General features: G+C 41.8%; 2 protein-coding genes across 3 annotated transcripts; both read right to left on the bottom strand.

Annotated features, from left to right (window-relative positions):
* Positions 1 to 287: 287 nt before the first annotated feature.
* Positions 288 to 8,925, bottom strand: LOC114452158 (hepatic leukemia factor-like). 2 transcript variants are annotated; one of them, XM_028431313.1, is made up of 4 exons: positions 8,530 to 8,925; positions 6,260 to 6,670; positions 2,907 to 3,121; positions 288 to 2,097 (listed from the first exon to the last, which is right to left on the bottom strand). In XM_028431313.1, exons 1-4 carry the CDS (start codon positions 8,645 to 8,647, stop codon positions 1,879 to 1,881), a joined length of 963 nt encoding a protein of 320 aa, XP_028287114.1. In that variant the 5' UTR covers positions 8,648 to 8,925; the 3' UTR covers positions 288 to 1,878. The 2 variants fall into 2 exon arrangements, with proteins under 2 accessions (XP_028287114.1, XP_028287115.1); XM_028431314.1 differs by having other exon boundaries at positions 288 to 2,094.
* A 9,601-nt stretch (positions 8,926 to 18,526) lies between these two features.
* On the bottom strand, positions 18,527 to 23,271 carry LOC114451614 (syntaxin-binding protein 4-like). The gene is made up of 3 exons (XM_028430375.1): positions 23,205 to 23,271; positions 19,083 to 19,140; positions 18,527 to 18,740 (listed from the first exon to the last, which is right to left on the bottom strand). Exons 1-3 carry the CDS (start codon positions 23,269 to 23,271, stop codon positions 18,587 to 18,589), a joined length of 279 nt encoding a protein of 92 aa, XP_028286176.1. The 3' UTR covers positions 18,527 to 18,586.
* Between the last annotated feature and the right edge of the window lie 752 nt (positions 23,272 to 24,023).

The following is a 24,023-nucleotide window of genomic DNA, read 5'->3' as shown; positions in this document are numbered from 1 at the left end:
ATCAGCACATGTGCACCTGCACAGGTGCGATGGATGGTCACAGGGGGGTTGTGGGGGGAGGAGGGGGGGGGGGGGTTGAGGTATTTCAACTACACAGGGAGGATCAGACATGAAATAAACTCCCAGAGGATTTCCATAATGCCCATGCATCACCCACAGTTCAGGTCGGGCACACTGTTATATATTTGTTTTTATATACTGCCCATACTTAAGAAAGCCTTTCCAAAATACACAGGTAATATCTATGTAGGAAAACAGACTGTACAAAAAAAAAGAATAACTCTGTATAAACATTAAAACCTTTAATATATCAATATATTCTTTATATACTGTTATCTTTTGGTATGTAGTAAAGAGTAGTAAAGTAATTCCACAGTATAAGACAACACCACTCAACCAACGCACTGTTTCAAAGATACATTCATGTCTCAATCGGCCACCGGGGGGCGCACTGTACTCGACGCTGAGCTACAGGAAATAAAATGAAAGAACCTGCTATTGCACCGAAAGAGAAGGAGAGCATAGGAGTAATTCATGCTGCAATGCAAGATGACATCAAAACAACTGCAGAAGCTACAATACCTTCCTTCATATTGGACTCAGAATCATTGGCTGAAAAAATACTGCACTTCACACATCGTTCTGAATGAAAGTAAAATGAATAAAACATTTATTTCTCACTGGCTGCGTCGAAGCTATGTGACACTTAGGTCACACTGAGGGCAACGTAATGCTGCCACCTGTGAGCCAACCACATAGTCCCTGCAGAGATCTCTGAGCATGCCTTCATCATCCACAGCGAGGAATAAATTTGAATAATATTCTAACATCCTGTCAGGAGGGTGCAGTAACTCACAGGTGTGTTGTGTGTGATAAAAAAGGACTTTTTAGATTTTTTTTAATTTATTAATTCATTAATTGTTTTTTGGTGAAGAATTTCTGCTTCTTTTTTTGTGTGTTTTTGATGATGAAGATGTGTTATTTGTGACGCATGCAAAAACAACATGAAAGGTTTTTATTCCTTCTAAATCAGTAGTTTAGTTTGGCATGCCTTTCTCAGGGTTTAGAGGTTTAAAAAAACACTCCCTTATAGGGATTGTCACTAAAAGACTTATTCAAAATAAATAAAAAAATCTGGGGTTCAAAACTATTTGGCATTTAAGGGTACTTCATCAAAAGTGCATCTAAAAGTTGATATTCTGCATTTTCTTTGTATTTCATATATGCTCTCTTTGCTGCTGAGGGTTAATAAAGGCTTAAACAGGCCTGACAGGAAAAAAACACAAATAAAACAAACACGCAGCTGACTAACCAATAGCAGAGCGACAGGAGGCGGGACAGAGCCATCAGCTATGTACATGTTAACAGGTGCATTATGGGAAAACACACCTGCAGGAGGGGGCTGAGTCTGTGGCAGAGATCGAGGTGTCTGTAGTTCTAAAGTGCTTTTACCAAACACTGTTGCAGAGGGAGGTATGGGATGAGAGGTCAGAGGTCAAAGGTCACGTGGGGTGTCAGGTGAGCCGAGTCCACAAGAATAGCCCGCAGGGCCAAAGAAACGTCCTTACGTGTGTGTGTATGTATGAATTATGGCCTCAACTCAAAGCAGACAAAAAGGCCACTGTTGCCATGGAAACACTGGGAAAGCTGTTTGAAAATTAGGAAGTAAGGAATTAGGAAATTAGGAAGTAAGCTGCTTGTTCTTCCTTTGTGTTAATGAATTTCAATCCTGATTCTTATTGGTCCCCAGTAACACCTCCATCATCAGAAACCCTCTGCCTGCAGTGAGTCGAGCAGTTAGGACAGTGTGTGTGTGTGTGTGTAAAGAAGGAGGGTTGCTGGTGTTTGTACGCAACATACATATGTGTGTGTTTGTCTTCACAGCGGTCCGTGCTGTGCTTCATACTTGGCGAGGACGTTCTTAGTGCGTCCGAGCTCTTTCCTCAGGTCGGCCACTTCCTGCCTCAGAGCCGAGTTCTCCTTCTCCAAGAAGCCCGCCCGGATTGCGATCTGGTTCTCTTTGAGACGCCTCGCATCCCGGGACCGCTTCGCCGCCAGGTTGTTCTTCCTGCGCCTGGCCCAGTATTTGTCATCCTGCTCGAAGGACACGAGGAAGAAGGGAAAAGATATGGAGACAAAAAAAATAACAGAAAAATAAACTTTGTCTTCTTGTAACTCCTAATTCAATATAAAATATTCTTTGAGGTCAGAAGTAGCTGAACTAATTTGGTTACTGAGAACACATACTACAAAAGGTCCTTCAGAATCCTTGCGTTTTTAAGTGACGTGTCATCATAATACATGAGCTTTTCTACTGTAATCATATGATTGTAGCAGCTTTCTGTTCGTCAGTGGAGCCACACACACAGATCCAGTTTTATTTGAACAAATTAAAAGCCAAATCCTCTCAGTCTGACCTCACAGCATCACTGCTCCGTGTTTCACTCTCACATAATCCTCTTACCCAGAAGATCCTCCCCTCCTCTCCTCACTGAACCAATAGGAAAGCAGAGGATGCTGATAGACACCTCTCCACACCGTCCCAGCATGCCGTTCTGTGATAAGCTGAGCTGAGTGTAATCAGCACAAATGGGTCCGTCTGTCCGCTCGTAGGTCACATACACAGTGAAAAGCAAAGGTCCAGCGGCCATTTGTTTTCTGAGTTTTACCCATCATTTAACTAAACTGGTTCCAGTTAGGAGGGCTACCCTGAGCATGACTGCTGGAATTTGTGCCAAATAAATCAAGCATATGGAACACACATCACTTCCACAGTGGTACACAGAAACATGAGCAGCTACATAATAAAAATGTCTCCACCTAGATTAAATTTATGTGCAATCTGCTGAGATTAAGATTAAAAGTGAAACAAACCATCCTCAGCATTTGAACCAGCTCCAAATTACCTTCAGGTCCTCCGGGATGAAGACCTTGCGGGCTTTCTTGATCATCGGCTGAGGTTTCAGCTCCTCTGCAGTGAACTTGCGTTTGCGTGGATCAAACATTTCCTGACCAGGCACACTGGACAGAGCCAGGTCAGCCGGGTCAGGTTCGTAGCTCATGGGAACCTGGATGGAGTCTGGATCAATGGGGCTGGGAGTGTTTCTGGAGTTCGGTAGACCTGCAGGAAGATGAGATAAAAGGTCATGAGTTCAACAACTTTTCCTTCTTTCTTTCTGTGTGAATCGCAGTGATGAGCTGTAGCCACCAGGTGGCGACAGAGTGCCAGAATAAAGCTGCTTGTTGATTTTTCCTAAAGTTCACCGACAATGATCTTGTTCAGGTGTCAAATACAGGAAATGAGCCGCTGAACTCAATCTGCCTGGAGTCTTTGAGTTCAAATTCAGCTGCAATTGGCCAGCAATGACACTCCTGTCTGCTCCGCACTGAGTGGGCATTCAAAGGAGACGGGAACCGTAGGCAGATTAACCTTGTGAAATGTAAAAAAAATAAATAAAAAATAAGAATAAAAACCGTCATCTGTCCTTCATGAGGAAATGTGCAAAGGATGGAGAGAACCTCTGAATCTCATTTTTCACTTATTGATACTTTTTTTTTAAACTTGAAAGACATTACATAACTGACAGGGAGTCATAATTAACACACAGTCACAGAAAAAGAAGAAGAAGAAGAAGAACCAATGCCAAACAGTACGTTTATTGTAACCTGCAGGTGACGGTTAGATTAATGAACCCATCCCAGCACCTAAACGCCTCAGTGGCTGAGGAGTGAATCCCCTGCTGAGTCCCAGCAGCAGTTCTGAGAAAATAGTAGTTGTTTTTCTTCACTAGTGTGTGTGTGTGTGTGTGTGTTAGTATCCTTCCTTGTGATCCCCGGTGACGCTTTGACTTTGCATGATTTGGTACTAAAACCTTATATCCTGAGATGGAGCGCTGCTGTCCATTCCTTCAGCTTGTTCTTTTAACCTGGATATATATAACAGGAATTTTGGATTTTGTGATGGTGACTTTGAAGGCACCACTGGTTTTGTCTTGTTTTCTGCTGCATGTGGAGGAGCAGGTGGGAGCTTAGCAGCACATGATGCGCCTCGCTGCCTCAAATGAGACGCTGACAGACATCCTAACACGTGTGTGTGTGTGTAACATGAGCACATTGGGTCATAGTTCCTGATGTTTCCCACAGAGACCAGCTTGTCTCCTAAGAGCAGAAATAACATAAATAGATTCCACACTTCCGCATGTCATTTAATTTAGTACTACTGAGGATCATATAAGAAGTATTTTTTTTTATCATTATTGGCTTGAACGCCATTTTCGGAAGTGGTTTCAGACTCTTGACTGAAGAGTGGAGGACTCCTTTGTAGTGACTCCACCTAACAAGCAGGATAATTATGTTTATGCTTTCTTAGTCCCTCCCCCTCCTCCTCCTCCTCCTCCTCCTCCTCTCACTACCACTCTGTGAGTTGTTCATTATCTGCTGAACCCACAGTAACCCTGCTTGTTCCTTTTGTTCCTGCCTCCTTATCTGCTGGGCAGTCATGAGACCATGTGGGAATACAAATATGCCAGATTATGCCATAGATTACGTGACTATATTTAGACAACAGAGCAACAGATTACAGCTGGCTGCTGCTAGAAGGGGGTACTGCAGCTGTGATGCTGCTGTGCAGAAAATCTTGTATTTTGAAATCAGTGAAGTTTCCTTTATTGTACACCTACACCTTCAAATTTAAAAAATTAAAAAATTTCAAATTGGTTTCATGTCCTGGCTTAGTAAACATGTTATAAATTAGACTGTTAAACATGGTGGTCTATGTGAATATGCTCACTTTTTGTGCCACCCTCAAGTGGCAGTTGTTAGTGCTTGTGTGATAGCCTTACAATTAGGATTCAGACCACAGCTGAGAAGGAATGATGCTGTGTGGTTAAACGGTTGTTTACAACTTTGTCAGCTTTTGTCATTAGCCTGCTAGCCATGCTAGGTCCTGTAGGTTTTGTATGTATAGTTTTCTATAAGTAAAAAAAAGACATTCCTGAGTATCCCAGACTGACTCACACATTTCAACCCTATGTGCGTGTGTGTGAGAAGATTATTAGCTGATGTGAATGTAAACACACGGCTGGAAACTGTGTGGATGTGAGAGATGCCGCCCCCTGGCCTACTTCTGCAGAGAACACTATGTTCTTAAAACACTGATCTCATGCAGGGACAGGCACACACACACACACACACACCCATGGGCTTGTTTTCCTTGTCTGAGGAACACAGAACGAGTAGTTAAAGAGGAAGTTCTTGCCCTTACAAACATGCATGTCAGTACATGAGCATGCACACACACACACACTCACACACACACCCTTGCTGAGGCTGGGCCGTCTGTTGAGGTGTTAAATCTCACACTGTTCTCTCTGGGGTGGACACATTTTGTTGGCCAGCGTTACTACAGACAAAAAAGAGTTTCCCCACTGCGAGGTGCGATCGCAGCTTTTCACCAAACACTCGCTTCACCTTTGAACCCCCCCACCACCACCACCACTTCACCCACCTAGTAGCTCTTTCTGACCACGATAAGGATTTGAAGGACTTGAACCTCACTCTCGCAGGATATGTCAACACTTGGCTGATTGATTTTTTTTTTACCTCCCATGAACACCTGCTGTCTGACTGACTGACGCCTGTTTTCTCTTCATCCATCACTGATAAGTTCTCGACAGGACAAAGGCTCTGAAAGATGTTTTCTCCCACTGCAGCCTGAGACAAATGCTCTTCCTTTTGTTTTCACTACAGACAGAAAATGTGTGGCTCAGAATGATGAATGGCTGGCAGGGGGATGAAGCAGCCATGACTACATTAATGTTCACAGTATCTCCGTTCATGCACATTAGTCAGTGCGAAAAGGAAGAATTGGCACTGATTGGCAAGCATGATGGCAATTTTCTCTTTTTTTTTCTAGCTCAGCTTCATTAATAACCTGCATTCTTATGAGCATTCACCCATTAAAGCTGGACAGGCGATTTTTTCTAATTGTTACAGGTATTTGTGTCTTCAAGTCTTCAAGTTTTCACACCATCATAAATCCTGCAGATCAACTAAAATCTCAGCATTTTTGTCATATGACTGCTGAATCATGCGTGTCTTGTGCAGGGGAGTGCAGAATTTTAACAGAATTATATATATATATATATATATATATATATATATATATATATATATATATATAATATATAATATATTTATTTAGATTTGAAAAATAAAATGGTTGTGTTTTTATGTTTCAATGTGTGTCTGTGTGTGGTACCTGCTCTGGCCGGGCTGCTGTGCAGGCAGTTGGGTGAGACGACAGTTGTGTGTATGGAGGTGGAGGCGTGGTTGCTGAGGTCCATCACAGATGGTGCTGGTGTGGGCGGGGCCGATGGCATGATGGGTGGCTGGCGTGGCGGAGCGTGTGGCTGGTGCTGGTCTTGTTGGTGTTGGTGGTGGTGGTGTTGGTGTTGGTGTTGGTGTTGGTGGTGCTGGTGGTGGTGGTGGGAGGGACTGGAGGGGATGCCGTTCTCAGACAGGAACTCCTCCAAGTCCATGTACTCCAGCTGGAAGGTGTCCCCGTCGTAGGGAAGGGTCTTGTCCCATAGTGTGGGGCCCAGGAAGGCCGACTGGGGGACACTGCGCTCCTCCTCCAGGGTCTTCTCCTTCTCCTGTTCCTTGCTGAAAGCTGCATAGGAAAATGGGACGTACACATTCAGTGCTGGTCTCAGTTTTCAAGGTCGGGAAATCAATTTATATTTAAAGGCAATGTCTGAAAGTTTTTGAAGGTTTTAAAACAAAACCTAATACTAAATGGAAGCCTTGTCGTCTGAGTTCAGAGGTTACCAATACTTTACAAAGCTAATGTTAGCTTATTTAGGCTAATTTGCACTATATATTTGCAATATAACCTATCATTCAGTCCACTGACTCTATATAGAGATGGACATCATGACAGCTCCCCAAACGTGAGGTCAAAACACCTCCATTGCACATTGATTGACCTATGCTGGCTGCAGCGTAGGTCATAAACCCCGCCTCCTCTGTGTTAGTGGATGGAACACGGGCCCTGCTAGTTTTTATTGTTTTTTTTATCATTTATATTTGTGTTCAAGTTGTAATTTTTTGACACATTTTTTTATTTAACTGTTGGCTAAAAATAAATAAATAAAAAGTGACATCATCATCCACAGGCAACAGCACAGCCAGGCTAATGGCTCAACACAGCAGAGGATGGGTGTTTCAGGTGCAACATTGATGATGTGACTTTAAGATCTTTGAATGTGACTTCACCTACTGACCTCAACTGACTCTGGTTCCAAGTTTCCTCAACATGGCCGCGTCTGTAAGTGAGATATTACGATCTCGCTTTAGCATGAAGGGGCGGAGGCGGAGATGCATCATCCATCTTTATATACAGTCCATGGTTTAGCTGTTGCAGTTGCATGTGAACTTTTTAAATTGATGGTCATGATGCCAACCAATTCTATTGTTTTATGATTCCATAAGGACATTTTAAATAAATAATATCTCGTCTGCAATGATAGTGTTCATCTGACCTACAGGAATTCAGCAGACACTTTATGGCTTTAACAGCCAACAACATTTTTTCCATGTTTCATGGCATCGTCAAAACAGGAGGAATTATGGGTAAGACTGAGATAATGATGTGTCTCTAAAACCGACAACCAGACTGATTTAGAATTTTGTTTTCTAGCTCTGAGTCACTGGAGACAAAAACTGTCAAAACAAGCTCACGAAACTTTGGACCACAGACACCAAAACAAAGGTGTGACCACAACTTTAAATACGTAAAGAGGACGTCACAACTCTACCTACCAATTGTCCTCGAACACAACATCCCTGGACCTCTATCAGGCCCAGCAAACTGACCCTGCAGACGCATTTCTCCCACAGCAATCAATATAATCATTCATTACTATACAGAGTGTTGAACAGTACACAGCTCAGGTCATGGACATTTTTTGTATGTTTATTATTTGAAAGTTCAAGTGAAAGTGTGATTCAAGTAAAGTTTTATTTTGAAGGTTTTTTCCCCCTTATTTTATTTTGAAATACTAAATAATTTTATCTTTAATCACCCGAGTCAAAGTGATTCACAAATCACGTCTTCACCTTGTGACAAAGATATAATTAATGGGGTCACAAACCGGAAGAGAAGTTTACATTCTTAACCAATCAAAAAGTTGGAATAAAACTAATCAATAAAGCAGGCGCCATTTCTAGTAATAACTTTATCAATGGTTTTTTGCACATCTGATTTTCTTTCTTTATTTGTCAAACGATATTTTACAGTTTGTGGGTTTTTAAAAAAACCTCCTCTGCTGAGTGCTGGAAGGAGTTTCGTCGCACTTCATCATTTAACAACGAAAAAAAATGTTTAAAATATGATCAAATATGAAAACAAGTATAACATGTGACATGTTCAGACAGAAACTCATCCTTCTGCTGTGTCAAACTTTGCCTCAGGACTGCTCAAAGCGCGCACATCCAGACTGCACGTTGACTGTCAAGCTGTGAACTCACCTTCATGGTGCAGCGGCAGCTTCATCGGGTTCTCCAGCAGAGACTTGAGCACTCCGTGCGTCGCTGCGGGCGGAAAGCCGGGATTCTGCGGGAGGGGATGACGGGACATTTTCTCCATCTCGCCTCCTCTCACTGAGAGCCCGACAGCACAAACAGCTCAGAGGAAATTAAAAAAAAACAGAAACGCACCGGTTCGATGAAAAAGGTAAAAGATAAATAAATAAAAAAGTGTGACTTAGCTGTGTTGGCAGCCTTTAACGTCAATATAAGTACTACAAAATAAAAGCCCCGAATAACGCTTTTGATAATGGACGCAGTGCGGACGCGTGCGGCGGTGCCTGACCGGGGCTGCAGGAGGCTGACAGACCGATCACCGAGAGCACCGATCCCATGTGTGACAACTGAGGACTGCTGACGTCAAACCGCAAGCCAAACACCCGCCTCTTTGCCCCCTCCTCCTCCTCCACCTCCTCCAATCACCACACCCCTTCTTTTACTCTTTAATCAAATCTCACATATTATCCTGTTTTTACTGCAATATTTTTAATATTCGCTTGTAGGTTTTGCAGGTTCAACAACTGAAATAATGTCACAGTCCAACTTAGAGGTAAAAATTCACTTTCAGAGATGTATCCGCGGGCTTTAATATTTTTTTATGTACTGTGAGTTTATTTTCTGACTCCTTCATTCATGCTTTTCGTGATATTTAACACTGCCTCCTGTATTTTGGATCACACAGGAACGCGCGCACACACGCACTGAGCCTGCAGATTGGAATGCCGGGTCACATGAGTGGGCCGGCTTGACCTACTTTCATCCAATGAGAGGCCTCTGTCTCCTGCTCTCCTCCTCCATCCTCCCCCCTCCCTCCAGCGGGGTCACATTGAATCTCATGTGCTCCACTGCAAGAGAAAAACAAATCCAGCAGAGAGCGAGGAGTGAAGGGAAAGAGGAGAGGAGAGGAGAGGAGAGGAGAGGAGAGGAGAGGAGAGGAGAGGAGAGGAGGAATGAAGGGAAGAAAGAGGAAGGAAGGGAAGGATGAGAGGAGAGGAGAGGAGAGGAGAGGAGAGGAGAGGAGAGGAGAGGAGAGGAGAGGAGAGGAGGAATGAAGGGAAGAAAGAGGAAGGAAGGGAAGGATGAGAGGAGAGGAGAGGAGAGGAGAGGAGAGGAGAGGAGAGGAGAGGTGAGGAGGGGAAAATAGAGGAGGAATAAAGGGAAGGAGGAAAGGAGAGGGGGAGGAGGAATGAAGGGAACAAGGAGAGGAGAGGAGAGAAGAAGAGATGAGGAATGAAGGGAAGGAGTTGGAAGGAAGGGAAGGAGGAGAGGAGAAGAGTAATGAAGGGAAGAAGGAGAAAGAAAGGGAAGGAGGAGAGGAGAGGAGGAATGAAGGGAAGGAGAAGAGGAAAGGATAGGAAAGGAGGAATGAAGGAAAGGAGGAGAAAAGAGGACAGGAGGAATGAGAAAAGGAGCAGGAAGGAAGGGAAGGAGGAGAGGAGAGGAGGAATAAAGGGAAGGAGGAGAGGAGAGGAGGAATAAAGGGAAGGAGGAGAGGAAGAATGAAATAAGCAAAAAAGTAAAAGGAACAAGGAAAAAGGAGAAGAAGGTATGTAAAGAAAGTAGGAAAAGTGAAGGCACTATTGAATATTGTATTATTCCTTTAATAAATTAATCCACAAGATGCAAAAAACTTAATAGAAACAATAATCTGATGTAAAAACTATTAAAAACTCTAAACTCAAAAGAGAATTGTCTATCAGGAGCTGAGGAGGTCGAGCATATGATACAGCAGCATCATATGTGACTGCGTCCTCTGCGTCCCAGACAAATCCCTGTCAGCCTCGCTCTCATTTAAAGATCCTTAGCAACTGCGGTTGCTAAAGCACAGTGATGATGTGACGACCTTTGTGAGAGAGGAAAGTAGGACAGCGCCGAGACACACGCTTCAGAGTGGTGACTGGGCCAAACACAGCTCTGATTCATCCCGTCAACACACACACACACACACACACACACACACACACACTGCAGAAACTGCTGCTACACCTGCTGAGGATACCTGCAGGTACGTTGGCTGTGCATGTACTGTGCATGTACTGTGCATGTTAACCATGGAGTGTACTGCACAGCCTCTGTCAGGTCACAGTCTATTTGTCCCATAGTTGTCTCACCCCCCTCTGTGACAGACTTCCATCATACTTCAGTTTGATCTTTGACACATTTCCTCCAGTTTTTTTAGTCACAACCCCACCTCTCTTTTGACACTTTTCCAACACTTTTCAATCACAGCTCCTACTTGATATATGGCACTTTTGCATCATCAAGAGAAACCGTCTTTATTCCCTCTCGCCTCATCCTTAACAGATTTTTTTGTCACAATTAACCCTCATGCACTGTTCGGGACATTTTTATCCTCTGAGAGAATTTTTCTGTTTATTTTGGCCATAACTTTGTCAATATGTGAACAAATTGAATCATTTTTGCTCAACAAGCTTAATTTTACATACATTTTGTTAATATTATTTTAAAATTTTTCATAGGTCAACAGTACACTATGGGCAAATTTTACCCCCTTACGTGTTGTTCGGGACAAAAACGTTTTGCATAGACCTTTTAATTAACTTCAGTTCTAATCAACAGTAGTGAAAAACTCATTTTCTCCCAGGATTTTAACCCTTTAATCACCAATTTTATAAGGGGTGGTGCTGAAAATTGGAAAAAACACACACAAAATGGCTCATTTTTAATAGAAAAGGTGAATGTGGACTGGATTTTTTAACCTATAATACAGTCTTGGTCATGTCAAACATCAGTAAAAAAATTGACTTTATTGCATTATTAGTTTTTGCACAGCACTGGATTTTCTTTTTTTCTCCCTCATGTGTTGTTCGGGACAAAAACGTCCCCTAACTTTAGCGGTTTTAAAAATATATCAGATAAATATTTTTTTGAAATTTTTTGCATAGACCTTTTAATTAACTTCTGTTCTAATCAACAGTAGTGAAAAAATCATTTTCCCCCAGGATTTTAACCCTTTAATCACCAATTTGTGAAAAAAAAGGTGAATGTGGACTGGATTTTTTTAACCTTTATTACAGTCTTGGTCATGTCAAACATCAGTAAAAAAATTGACTTTATTGCATTATTAGTTTTTGCACAGCACTGGATTTTCATTTTTTCTCCCATTTTGTCCCATAGACTTACATTATAACCACATTTTTTGAATGCACAGCCATGGCACTACATAATCATGCATTCTTGATTGTTGGTGGTTTACCCTGTTGGTAGGAGGTAAAATTTGTGATTTTTACAGCTTAATGACTATGTTAGGCCTGTGCTCATGTAGTGTAGTTTCTGGCTTGTTTATGGAGTTATAGGGAGTATTTTAGCACATAATTGTGTGTCTACACACTGTGTGTGTATGTTAGAGAGGAAGAGAGCCATTTGCACACTGATCTTGTTGTCTGTGAGTACTTAGTTCTACTGTTGATTAGAACTGAAGTTAATTAAAAGGTCTATGCAAAAAAATTTCAAAAAAATATTTATCTGATATATTTTTAAAACCGTTAAAGTTAGGGGACGTTTTTGTCCCGAACAACACATAAGGGTAGTGTTTGCGAACAGTCCATGAGGGTTAATTACATTTTAATTGATTGATAATACAACACATGGTTCTATTCATGCTATTAGAAGATGTGGACCTATTGCCATATACAAGTTTGTTTAATACTAACGGCAGATTACAAACTCACACTGGAAATTAGGCTGGATTGGGAAGGGTGGAGCTGCTGTTAGCACAGTAGACCTTCACTAGGGTTAAGATTTTTATTTATTTTTCTTTACCACGAAAACGCTGCTTATTCTTAATCTTAATCTAGACTCAGAAGTGCGTGGTAAAAAAAAAATCTAGACTCTTCTGTCTGTCTGTCTGTCTGTCTCCTGTCTCTTAGATTAAGATTCTTAATCTTAATCTAGACTCAGAAAAGTTTTCATGGTAAAGACATTTTCTGGGCAATTTCTCCCGCACCTCATCTTTGTCATATTTATTTTGAAATTTCTGCTTAATCCTGCTCATTACTTTTCATTCATAGCTCCGCCTTTAATTTGTAAAACACAACTTCTCTATTATTACTGCACTTTATCTTTGTCATGTTTCTGTCTGATTTCTGGCAGTAACTCTGTTATATCTTCCTTAGTATATTTCCATCACATCTCTGCTTCTTTTTCCCCACATCTCAGTCATATTTCTAGCTCTCACTCTCTTTTGATACATTTCCATGTGGTGTTTACAATTTTTTTGTTACACTTTTGCCTCCTTTGTCATATTTTTAGCACCTCTCTCTGTTTTGTCCTGTCATATTTTCACCAAATTTCATGCATTTCTGTCAAATGTACGTCATCAATACATTTCCGTGCCTGTCTTTTGACACATTCCCATTACATTTGAGTCACAGCTCCTCCTTGACTTGGGTAATTTTCCACCACATGCCTGTCATTCCTGAACCTGCATGGTCTTCGTCACATCTTTGTCAAACGCACTCATCGGTCGCTGCTCTGCCCCGTCCTTGACACACTCACATCACAAAATCTAAATAAACTAAGCAAAAGTAGATAAAATCAGTCAATACTGTAAAACATCTGGTGTAACACTTCCAGAACAGCAAATTGGATTTGAAGGATATTTGGACACCTGATACCTCAGTCACGCAGAAGCTCTTACTTTGTGGGTCAATTTTAATAGTTCACTGTAAACAATAACATGCTCATGTAATCCCGGTGTGAGTAACACTCTTACTATTACACGGTTAAAATTATGATTTACATAACCAAAGCTGGCCTGAAAAAGCTCAGCCAGAGCTCTGACCTCCTGGTACCTCTTAAGACCCAACATGACTGAGCCAGGTTTTTGAAACTGATAAGAATCAAGGCCGTTGATGTCACGACGGATGTAATTGATAGACAAGTGGATTTTGGGTTTTGTGCGAAGCTCATCATCAGTGACGTTGCCACCTAACAGACCTACCATCAGGGGTAGACTAATCTGTTTTGGTCCAGCTACTTAATCCAATCTCACTACAGACTGCAACCTTTGAATTCTCCAGGTTGAGTCAAAGGAAAAGAGGCTTTGCAGGTTGCGTAAGTTCACTGCTAATTTTTTTTGTAAAGTGCTCAGATGCAAGATCCATGTGTGGACATACATTAACACATACAGTGTAGCCAGCAATATCCGATTCAACAGCATGGCACTCAGGTGACTTAGAGCATTAAATAAAAGCATGAATTTAAATATGCTGTTTGTGTCTCATTTTGTAGGGATTATTTACTGTATATAACTATGAATAATCTTTGTGTGATGTCATCCATAGGTGTCTAAAGACCCATATAGAGTGCCTGTGAGAGGCCTCTTACCGCCTCCATGTTGGTACCAACTGAGTCCACCTAAACTCCCAATTACAGGCAAAGATTTAGAGCATAAGTGGAGCTAAGGAAGCAGGAAGCTCCTGCTGTGAGTCAGCACTCGCCCTTAATTATGCTAAACTTTAAGTCTTAATATGATTAAATTAGTGATTTATATAAATTCCCTGTACCGTTATGTTAAAATATTCATATGAAAACTGTTCCATACCAACCCTGGAGGTTGCCACTTAGGCCCCCGTCTGCACTATTTTGTTTCCACTAGGTTCTCCGTAAAGACGGTGTTATTTCAGTAAATGCGTGTGTCCACACAAATGCGCACAAACCCCTGAAAACACTGTAGTACATATGCCAGGCCTGTGAGTGGCGCTGTGACACTACTACAGAAACACTCCAAAAAACAAAGAAGAAGACGGGGCGCGCACACACACACTAACCTTGTGCGATGTAAACAGAGTAACATGGATCATGGGTCTTAGTTACAGTCCACTTGCTGTTCGCTGTGTTAGTAGAGGAGCAGAAGATTTGGCTGTAAAAGCAAAAACAAGCTCCATAGTTTGTTGTTGTCGGAGTGAGTGCACGCGGGTTGAGGGGGAGCTGCAGCTGTGTCCCGGTGTGAGTAACACTCTTACTCATTACACTCTCATTGTTTCAGAAAAGTAGTGTTTTGGGCATCTACATGGAGACATGGAAACAGCGTTTTTTGAACGTATCCACTCTGGGACTCATTTTCAAAAGCTGTTGTTTTTGCACCTCTGAAACGCCGGCTCCGTGTGGACAATACAAAACTTTAGTGGATTGTCTCCGTGTGGACGGGGCCTTAAATTTAGCCTGTAGCTCCTTCTGGTGTAGACAAGTATTGACTGGTTATAAAGATGAATGACGTAAAAAGGTCAAAATGTCTCACAAGCACTGCCATCTTGGAAAAAGACGCCATGTTGGAACCAGATTCTCTGCAGTAGTAGTAGTTAAATGTTGAGAGATGTTGCATCCATACACTCACACACACACTCACACTCACAGCCACAAACACACCCCTTCCATGAAGTTTTTGTATATAGCTTAGCTTATCTGTTCTGTAAAATCGGCCCCATTGCTGCCATGACCCTACATCACAGACTGCTGAGACAGAAGGCTTGTTTAAACAAGGTAAACGCAGCAACTGGTGCTTTATACACAGTCTATGCTGTAAACATCACTCACAGCTGCTCACTGTCATGTTGCTTCCTCCTTTTTTTTAGCCACAAACAATTAAATACAGATCTGTCAAAAAGTGCTTTGGAACACAGGTTGATAAGAACTGGATAATTGTTTTTGCATACAATAACTGTGTGTGACAACACTAAACAACTGGAGAACTGAGCAGGGAAAGCAGGAAAAAGTAACAAAAGGCAGACTGCAATTCTCCTAATGGCCACAGGTGTCACTATTTGTGAAGGTTTCTTAGATACGCATCATCTCAGACATCCTGCAGACTTGTGATTGTAAGAAATACACAGAGAAGTCAGTTTGTTATCGGGGGTCTCAATGTCCCCTCTGAATGATGCATGCTTTCAGAATTATGTTTAGGTGTTTATGTGTGTGTGTCTCATGTCATCAGTGTTTCCAAGAGCGCCAGATATTTATAGCTGCACTTGCTAGTAAGAAGGGAAAATCTATACTCTGAGCCCCAGGCAGAAAGAATATTGGCTCGGCCCTTCCACCTTCAGCCCTCACACTCACACACACACACACTATAAATACTGCCATTCACATCAAACACCAACACACACTCACACCATAAACCACAAAATCACACTTGAGCGTTTAATTAACGCCCCCCCTCCCCCCCAGACCTCTTAACCCCAAGCCAAACAGTAGAATAATCTTATTATCAGAGGCTTTTATTTTGTTATGTTCGAATTCAGTGCGCAGCGACAGATCAGAGAAGGGCCACACATGAAATGGAAAGAGAGAGTTGTTCTGAGTATTGATCTGTGACATAACATACGTTACAGTCAAATAATAACAACGCTGTGTGGCACACCATGATTCTGAGGACATGCTCGGACTGTCATTAAATCGTTACTGGGTTTCATTGTATTTTGACATTAATGCTATCAGTCTGTGTTCCAAACAAGCCACAAAGTACGTCTGACCTTTCAACCTGGTGACGAAACAAAATGCACAGAGACAGAAGAAATGCAGGATTATAGAATAACACAGTTTGGATTTTCAATTGCTCCGACAAGATGATTTATTTATTTATTTATTTATTTTAATGCTAGCTCCGGACACCTGGGTTGTAGATTTTTTATTATTTTTTTAAATTATTATTATTATTTTTATATAGATACATTATCTCTGGATTTCAGGATTGTTACAACTTTAAAATTAAATTTAACACCTTTGTTAATTAAATATTTCATTAATTTAATTAAGTTTTGTTATTAGTGCTTTTATTTTGAAGTTTTAAACCTGATTTATAAAGATGAGTAAGGAAGGAAGTCTGATAATTATTTTAAAAAACTAACAAACACATAAAAACTAGGCAGAACCTGCTCTGTTATCTATTGTTATCTTCCCAAACTCTGATGGGAAGGAAAGCTGCTGCATTCAGTCGGCCTCTGAGCTGAGCAGCTGCTCAACACATCTTGTTAAAGTTTGGACAAGCCTGTGGCAGCAAAACTTTCAGGCTTCATCGTGGTGCTAAAGAACAATTCGGAGGCTGGAATGTGGACCTTCTCGGAATAGCTTCACGCACTTTAGAGAACCTTCCTGTCGGTGGGAATAAAAATATGCCGACCGATCTGCAAGGCTGTCAGCAGAGAGCGAACACTGAGGCACACACACACTGAAGCAGTGAGTCCAAACAGGCTGAAGTGGTGCCGAAATGAAACTCCTAGAAACATGTGTGTATGTCTTATGACAGAAGTGTTATCAAACATTACCTGTGTGACCTGATTTTTCCTTCTTTTTTCATTTAGTACACACACTACATGTCTTGGCCTTATGTAGTCAGGACAGAGATGTTTGTACAAAAATAGCACAGACACACAAATTTATTGATTTCTTGTAAATTTAAATTGGGATTTTCAGGTGATAAAGATCACAAACTGACTTGGATTACAGTTGCTGTGAGGGCTCATGCAGAAGTGGCAAAACTGCAGTTCCCCTCTGCGACCTCTAGGGGCAAATGTGACTTCTGTCGCTGATGCAACACAATAGAGTTTAAATAGGAAATTGATCTTGGGCTCCCCCTATATTTGGATGTGCAGTACCACGTGTGTTTTTATTTACATGCTGATGGAAAAGGAACTAATGTACTGTATGTAAGTGCTGTATAACTTGAATAAACTTGTATAAGCTTATGGACACAAACTGCAGAGAGCTGACAACTTCAGTGATAGCCCAACATCGAATCAGGTTGTGATGGAGCAACTGTCACTGACTGCTGAGGGACAAACACACACAGCTGTGTTACTATAGTCTATTTGCCTGACACACTGTTATACAGGCCGCTTGTTTCATCTACACACATCCCTGTTTCTGTTCATCTCCATACATTTGTCACACACATGCTGTCACACAAACATTCTATCGTTCATTCGCTCACTTTCAGACACACATGAATACAGTGCAGTGAAAATCCAACAAGGACACATCATTCTTGCTTTCTATTAGGGCTGCAACTAATGACTATTTCAATAGTGGACTACCTTAATGTCTTTGGACCGCTAATTTCTCGTTGCTTCACCCGCCTCCATGCTATTGCCAGGTATCTCTGCTACTGCTTAAATGTCTAAAACAGCTCATCTGAGTTTTAAACCCAGGACCTCTTGCACCCAAAGCGCCAATCATCCCGCTACACCACGAACTGCAAATGTGTTACACTTGCATGCCATGTGATGACATCACTAATGACCCGTCAACCACTAAATTAGTTGTTGATGACTATTGCCGTCGACTATTAGTCGACTAGTCGTGGCAGCCCTACTTTCTACTTTCTATTCTTTGTGTCCTCAGACAAGATCTTCCTAAGTTTCTTTGCCATCTCTCCCACAATATCCACTCAACAAGCTACATAGGTCCATCTTATAGTTCGCTGACGGCTAAGTCCCCCTTCAAGTAGCTATAGTAATATATGCCTGAAACATAAGAGTGTACATAGTGCAGGTAGAGAAGGAGAAGGGATGATTGGAGTTGGGGCAATGGCAACGGACACAGAATAAACCGCCTCAAGACACTTTTGTGTCAACCAATCAGAAATCAGAAAGAAAGCATGAGGAAAAATCCAGACTATTATCGATGGTCAGAACCTACGACTGGGACTCAAAACAAACAGCTTCGGTCATCTACGGTTGACACCATGGACAGTTTGTCCATATTCATATACAGTCTACATCTGGATGTTTGTAATATCAAATCAGATCACACAAATCCTTTATGAACTGAGGCTCAGTCAGTGACACGTAATACATTTTATTCTGAAACCAAGAACTACAAGGGAGGTCCAAAAATGCTACTTTATAAAGTTATACCGTGTCTACAGTAACATGTCAACATAGTTGGTTAAAAATCAAAAGCAGGTAACATTAAATTTTTTATTAAATCCAGTTTCGAGTGAAATATTTCTAAACAGCTGGTGCACAGTAAAGCAACTCTCCTACATCTCCGTTTCTATGGATGGGCTTGGTCTGCGGTCCGGCGCCTCACCGTCCCGCTCTCCTTCCAACTCGGAGGCTGTCTGAGGAGGAGTAAGCCCCAGGACGCTGCTGCCTGTCACGGGGAGGCTCCATGATGTTGTCTGGGTCACATGACTGTCACGGGTCAAAAGAAAAGACAACCAAGGTTCTCGCTGTATGCAACTGATCACCGAACACTGAATGCTCCTATGTTATCCCTCGAGCCAAGATGTGACCTCCCGTCAGCTGATGGACGTCACGCAGTAGTGTTCTCATGCACACAAGGCAGCAGAGGGGGATTATATTTAGTTAATTTTTGCACTTTATTCTGAGATGAGTTATATTACCAGTAATCATTGTATCCTCTGTATTATTAATCTCCCATAATCCAATATCTGCAATATCTTCATTGGTAGTGGCGGGATTAGAATATGTTTTTTGAGCCTAATGACTTTTTAACTGAAAAATTCCTCTTACTTGATGTAGTATTTCACTCCATCTGCAGTGTAGGCCTCCTCCCATCCATAAGGAAGACCTGCAGAATAATAAAGTCATTATGTGCCACGTTTGTAGTTTGTTCTCACTTTATTCAGGTTTAATTCAACCAGGCCGGATGATCAAGTTCCATCCAGCCTCTTTTTTTTTTCTTCTCCATGAGAAGCTCCAGCTCTGCTCTCACACGCACCAGACCCTGAGTTTTTACTGTACATTTCCACCATATCACACCGATCTCTCCACTTACTGTACGGACCAATAAGACGATCTATTCTTTTAACCCCGTTTCATAGAACAAAAAGGGCCAAGGTCTCAAATGTTGCCCTCTGGACATCAGATGAGAAGCTGACACCAAACATTTCACACGTTCAGAGAATGGAAGGATTGTGCTAAGTGCTATCAGTGACACAGGAGCCTCAAGACGTGTTTGACGTGATGTATGAAATGACAGGATATGTGATGTGATTGTCATGTCAGGATGTATCCAGTTATTTTCTCTTGTGTACAGTTTGAAGGAGATTTTTTTTTTAATTTTTTGGAGTGTAAACCAGATTATCTGCTTAGAATAGATACTAAAACATGTCCATTGACATTATTCATCAAATGAAATTTAAACAGACGAAACATCTTTGAAAGCTAGCATGTAGCATGGCCGTAGCTAGTATTTTAGAAACGCATAAATCCAAAAAGTGAACATTGTATGTTGCAGGGGAAATATGTGCATAAAATGTGAACAGATGCCCCCACAGGTCACTGACAAAATGGCAATTCACCATCAAAGGATGCTGATCGGGTCGAACCATCGTTGGTTCGTCCACAAACACATAGCTTTAAGCCTGAAGATTTCTTGAATACTTGAGTAATCCCAGAAGGGAAATTGCTTAAGGCTGCTGCCAAGCAGTGTCATACAATGACCAGCAAGGAGTGCCACACCAGTGAGTGCACTGGAGGCAATGCAGGTAAAGTGCCCAAGAAAACACAACAATGACTAGGGAGGAGTTGGGATCGAACCACCAACCTTTATTATTATTGTGCTCTACCACTGAGCCACTGCTGCCCTGCCCAGATGGAAAATCATCATGAGAATCCAGCAGATTATAAGGTTAGCATGGAAATTTAACATCCTAGTGTACTTCTGATGAGTACATGAGCACTTAGATTATGCCATAAAACATGATTTCTACACCCTTTCTCTAAACTCCCATTTCTGAAAATCCCATTTTCCCATGCAGGAAGTCAAACGCTCCTTTCAACGCTGGTCATCACTATAATCTTCATGTATGTACACAGGTACGACAATGTAGTTCTCACCAATCAAACAAAGACGCCCCAGAAGCCGCTTTGTGTCGCGGTGAATACAAAACCGTTGAAGCCCTGCGATACATTTCACAGACCAGGTTTCACCCCTGTGCTGACAGGAGAGGCAGGTGTCAGGTGGTGCAAACATGTCTGTCCTAGAGGAACACTGAACCTGAGCAGTAAACTCAGTTTTTTTATGATTTTACCATTTATGATTTAAATGGTCCAATTTTATTCCTAGATTATATACAGTAGAGTCTGATAAATAGAGATCTAGATGCTGTGTGTACAAGCATGGACGCACAATCAGCTGAGTCCTCACACACATGTCCAGCTGCAGTGCACGGACACTGAAACACAGGACAAAAACGTGATGTTCCCCTTCTGCAGCAGTCACATGCTCACTGCCTGCAGGACACACACACAAACTATTTGTGTTTCATAGGGCTGGTTGGACAACATAAGACCTGTGAGGCCTGTGAGGAAGGAGCTGCCTCAGAGCAAAAGTGCCTCAGAGAGACAACTTCACATAGTAAAATTGGTCAGTGAAGATTACACATCTCATGCATATGAGATGAAGCTTACAGGGAGGAGGTTGGGGTGAATGGATTGGGGACATTTTGTTGTTTTTCTCCCTGGATAATACAAAGACGCGTACATGCTTTCATAACCAGCAGGACAGACTATTAAGCTGTCCTTTTCTGGTCGACCATATAATATGATAAATCAGCTGCTGTTAATTCCAAACTGTGCTGAGAAAAGCTGCATACATTACACCTATGTGTTTGCACTGGTTACCTGTTTTACAACTTTTGAAATTCTTTTATTTCTTCTTCTTTTATATTGTCTTAAAAGGTCCTATTTAAATAAAGCTTGATTGATTTGTTGTTTCATGTGTGTTTATATCCACATCAGCCACATTATGCTACCTCCAGGTAAATGCTAGTTCCCTATTTGATTTATCCACAGAATACTGATAGTTGTAGCTATTGAATATTTGCAATAAATCATAACAAGAGGCAGCTCTGACTTCAACACAGGCAGCATTCATCAGCCTAAGGATGTATTTTAGCAAGTGCACAGCAGACAGCTGCATACGGGTAAGTCTGCTACTTGGCTGCTAGGTAACGATGTCTGAATCACCGCTCGCAAGCAACAATTGAATGAAGTGGATGTTTCTGAAATGGCTCGGTTCAACTTGTGGTTGTTTCTTACAATGTCTGTCGGTGTGTGTTGTGTGTGTGTGTGTGTGGCAACATATCAACACCTGGTTGGCAGTGTGATGAAAATATGAACTGAAATAATCATTACAATTGCAAGGTTTCTAGGCAACAAGGTGAGTATATATGAACACACACACACACACACAGACATATTCAGCCTGTAAGACCTGGATTAGACTGACCTACTTTCTTTCTAACAGTGAATGCTAGAGGATGTCTCTGCTGAACCTTAATTATGTAACTTCAACCACTGATGCTCTGATGGAGGAAAATTAGGTGACCGTGTCAAAAACTCACATCCTGCCTGCTGAACACACACTGAACACCGCATCACCTCCACTAAAAACCGTCAGTGTGGATCAGACTCCCTCGGCGGCTGCTGATCGGCACGTGCAATTCACTCTCAGACCTTCTGAGACTTCCAAGCAGGCTTCCTGAAACATTTGCGGCTCACTGTTTTTGCTGGCAAGGTGCTCGAAATGAGTTAATAAATGATCATTTGGATCCACATAATTAGATTGAGTAAATATGTGCCAGTAATTTGCAGCAATAAAAACACAAATTTCACATTTTCATCAACAAACACTGTGACAAGAACTGTGAAGGGATAATAGTGGAGGACTGCTGGGCTCTATGTATTTGCTGGAGACTATATAGCCTACACTCTTTAATATAGTCTACTGACTTAAATCCTGGATCTGTGTATTTGTTGGAAATAACCCTGAACAGACAACTAAGAGTCTTGTGTATTCACTGGAAAACATAAGATATAATATGCATCCCTGAACCACCACATGACACTGTGTATGTACTGAAAATTCATCATGGCTCTGTGTATTTGCTGAAACAGAATGCCACTCCTTTTGGGTTCAGCAGCTGATCAGCACTTTTTTTGTTTAGTGCTTTCCGCAAGACCTGTGGTGTCCCAGATTACCTGGCGGCTCTATTTACTTGCTGGACTGCCAACATTTTCTGCATGATTTATCCTATTTATAAGCCTTCAAACCACATGCTGTTTAAATTTGCGTTCCTACCAAGCGGCAACCTTCGGGGCTCAAAGTTGAAGCCCATGCAGAAGTGTCAAAACTTGTAATTCACGCTGCAACTGCTGGGGGTTGGCTCCAAAAGCGAGTAATTTCCCATAGACTCCCATGTTAAAATGGCCGACTTCACAGCAGAAAAAAACATGTTTACAGCCTGGTACAAAAAACCACTCTGGTCTCAGATGATAGGTTCTCTTCTAGTGTCAATTGTAGGGGGGGTGAATTTTTTTACAACTCACTCGTTTCAATGGTATTCGGACTTAAAATTACGCCTAATTATGGGCGTTGCCGCTTGAGTGACAGACAGTTGACGTATCACAGTGTGAGTTTCCTGCTTCCACGATCGCCCGCGCCCCTAAACCCCACTCGTGCCCCCCCTCTTTGTCCATATTCGGAGTTTTAGTTGACGTGACGCTGCCAACATGGCGGCGGTCATCAAGTCCCGGAACCTCCCACCGAGCCTCAAAACGGCTCTTCAGAAACAAACGGGTGACGTCACGGAGGCTCTGTCCATAGTTTTTACTGTCAATGGTTCCTACCTTCCAGAAAGTATCTTCCAGCATCACATGATCCACCTGGGTGACAGAACTCTTCCTGGTGGTGCATTCAGGGACACTGTGATATTTAAGCTCTCAGAACAGAAACCATTTAAAGACCCATCTTTAAAGTCGCCTGATGGAAGGATTATGGAAGAGCATCTGACGTCAATTTGTGCTCACAGGAGTTAACTGAGGCCTTGTAGCTGTTCCGAATCTGCTTGTTGTGCATTTCTTTGCAATAGTTTTGCATATTTTTGTTATTTTAGATCTCTGTTGTTGTTGTTTTTTTTTGCAAAATCAAACTTTTTATTTCATTCTTATGATCTGAGCCCTGCTGGTCAAACACAGAACCTTTAGCTTTAAAGAACAACTCGTAATGTGCAACTTTTTTCAGAATATTTACTCTGAAAAAAAAAAAGGACAAACAGCAAATAATTCCAAACACGATAAAAGCATCTAGCGCGTCCGATCAGGCTGGATCTGTCCTTTGATCGCTGCCGGCGTTGCCACCTTTCCTTCATCCCTTCTGACCTCCAGTTTGTGAACTTTGCAGGATTCCTCCTGTTCTGTTTATCGGCTAATCTACTGCACAAACATTCAGCTAAACACTGAGCAGGTGACAGGAAGCTACTGTGCACGGTTTGTCTAACTGGAGGGAGTGTTAGCTACAGCACATGGCAACCATATGATATTGATTCTCAGATGAAGGTATTTTTTTTAAACAGAGACAGAGGTTACATTTAAAGGAGTACACCAACGTTTTGGGAGTTTTGTCCATTGTTCACCTTATGTGACAACTTTTGGCACCTTTATTTGCTT

This window comes from Parambassis ranga, chromosome 19 (genome assembly GCF_900634625.1).
Source record: "Parambassis ranga chromosome 19, fParRan2.1, whole genome shotgun sequence".
NCBI lineage: Eukaryota > Metazoa > Chordata > Actinopteri > Ambassidae > Parambassis > Parambassis ranga.
The sequence above is the reverse complement of the archived record's forward strand: the minus strand, read 5'-3'. Positions and strand labels throughout refer to the sequence as shown.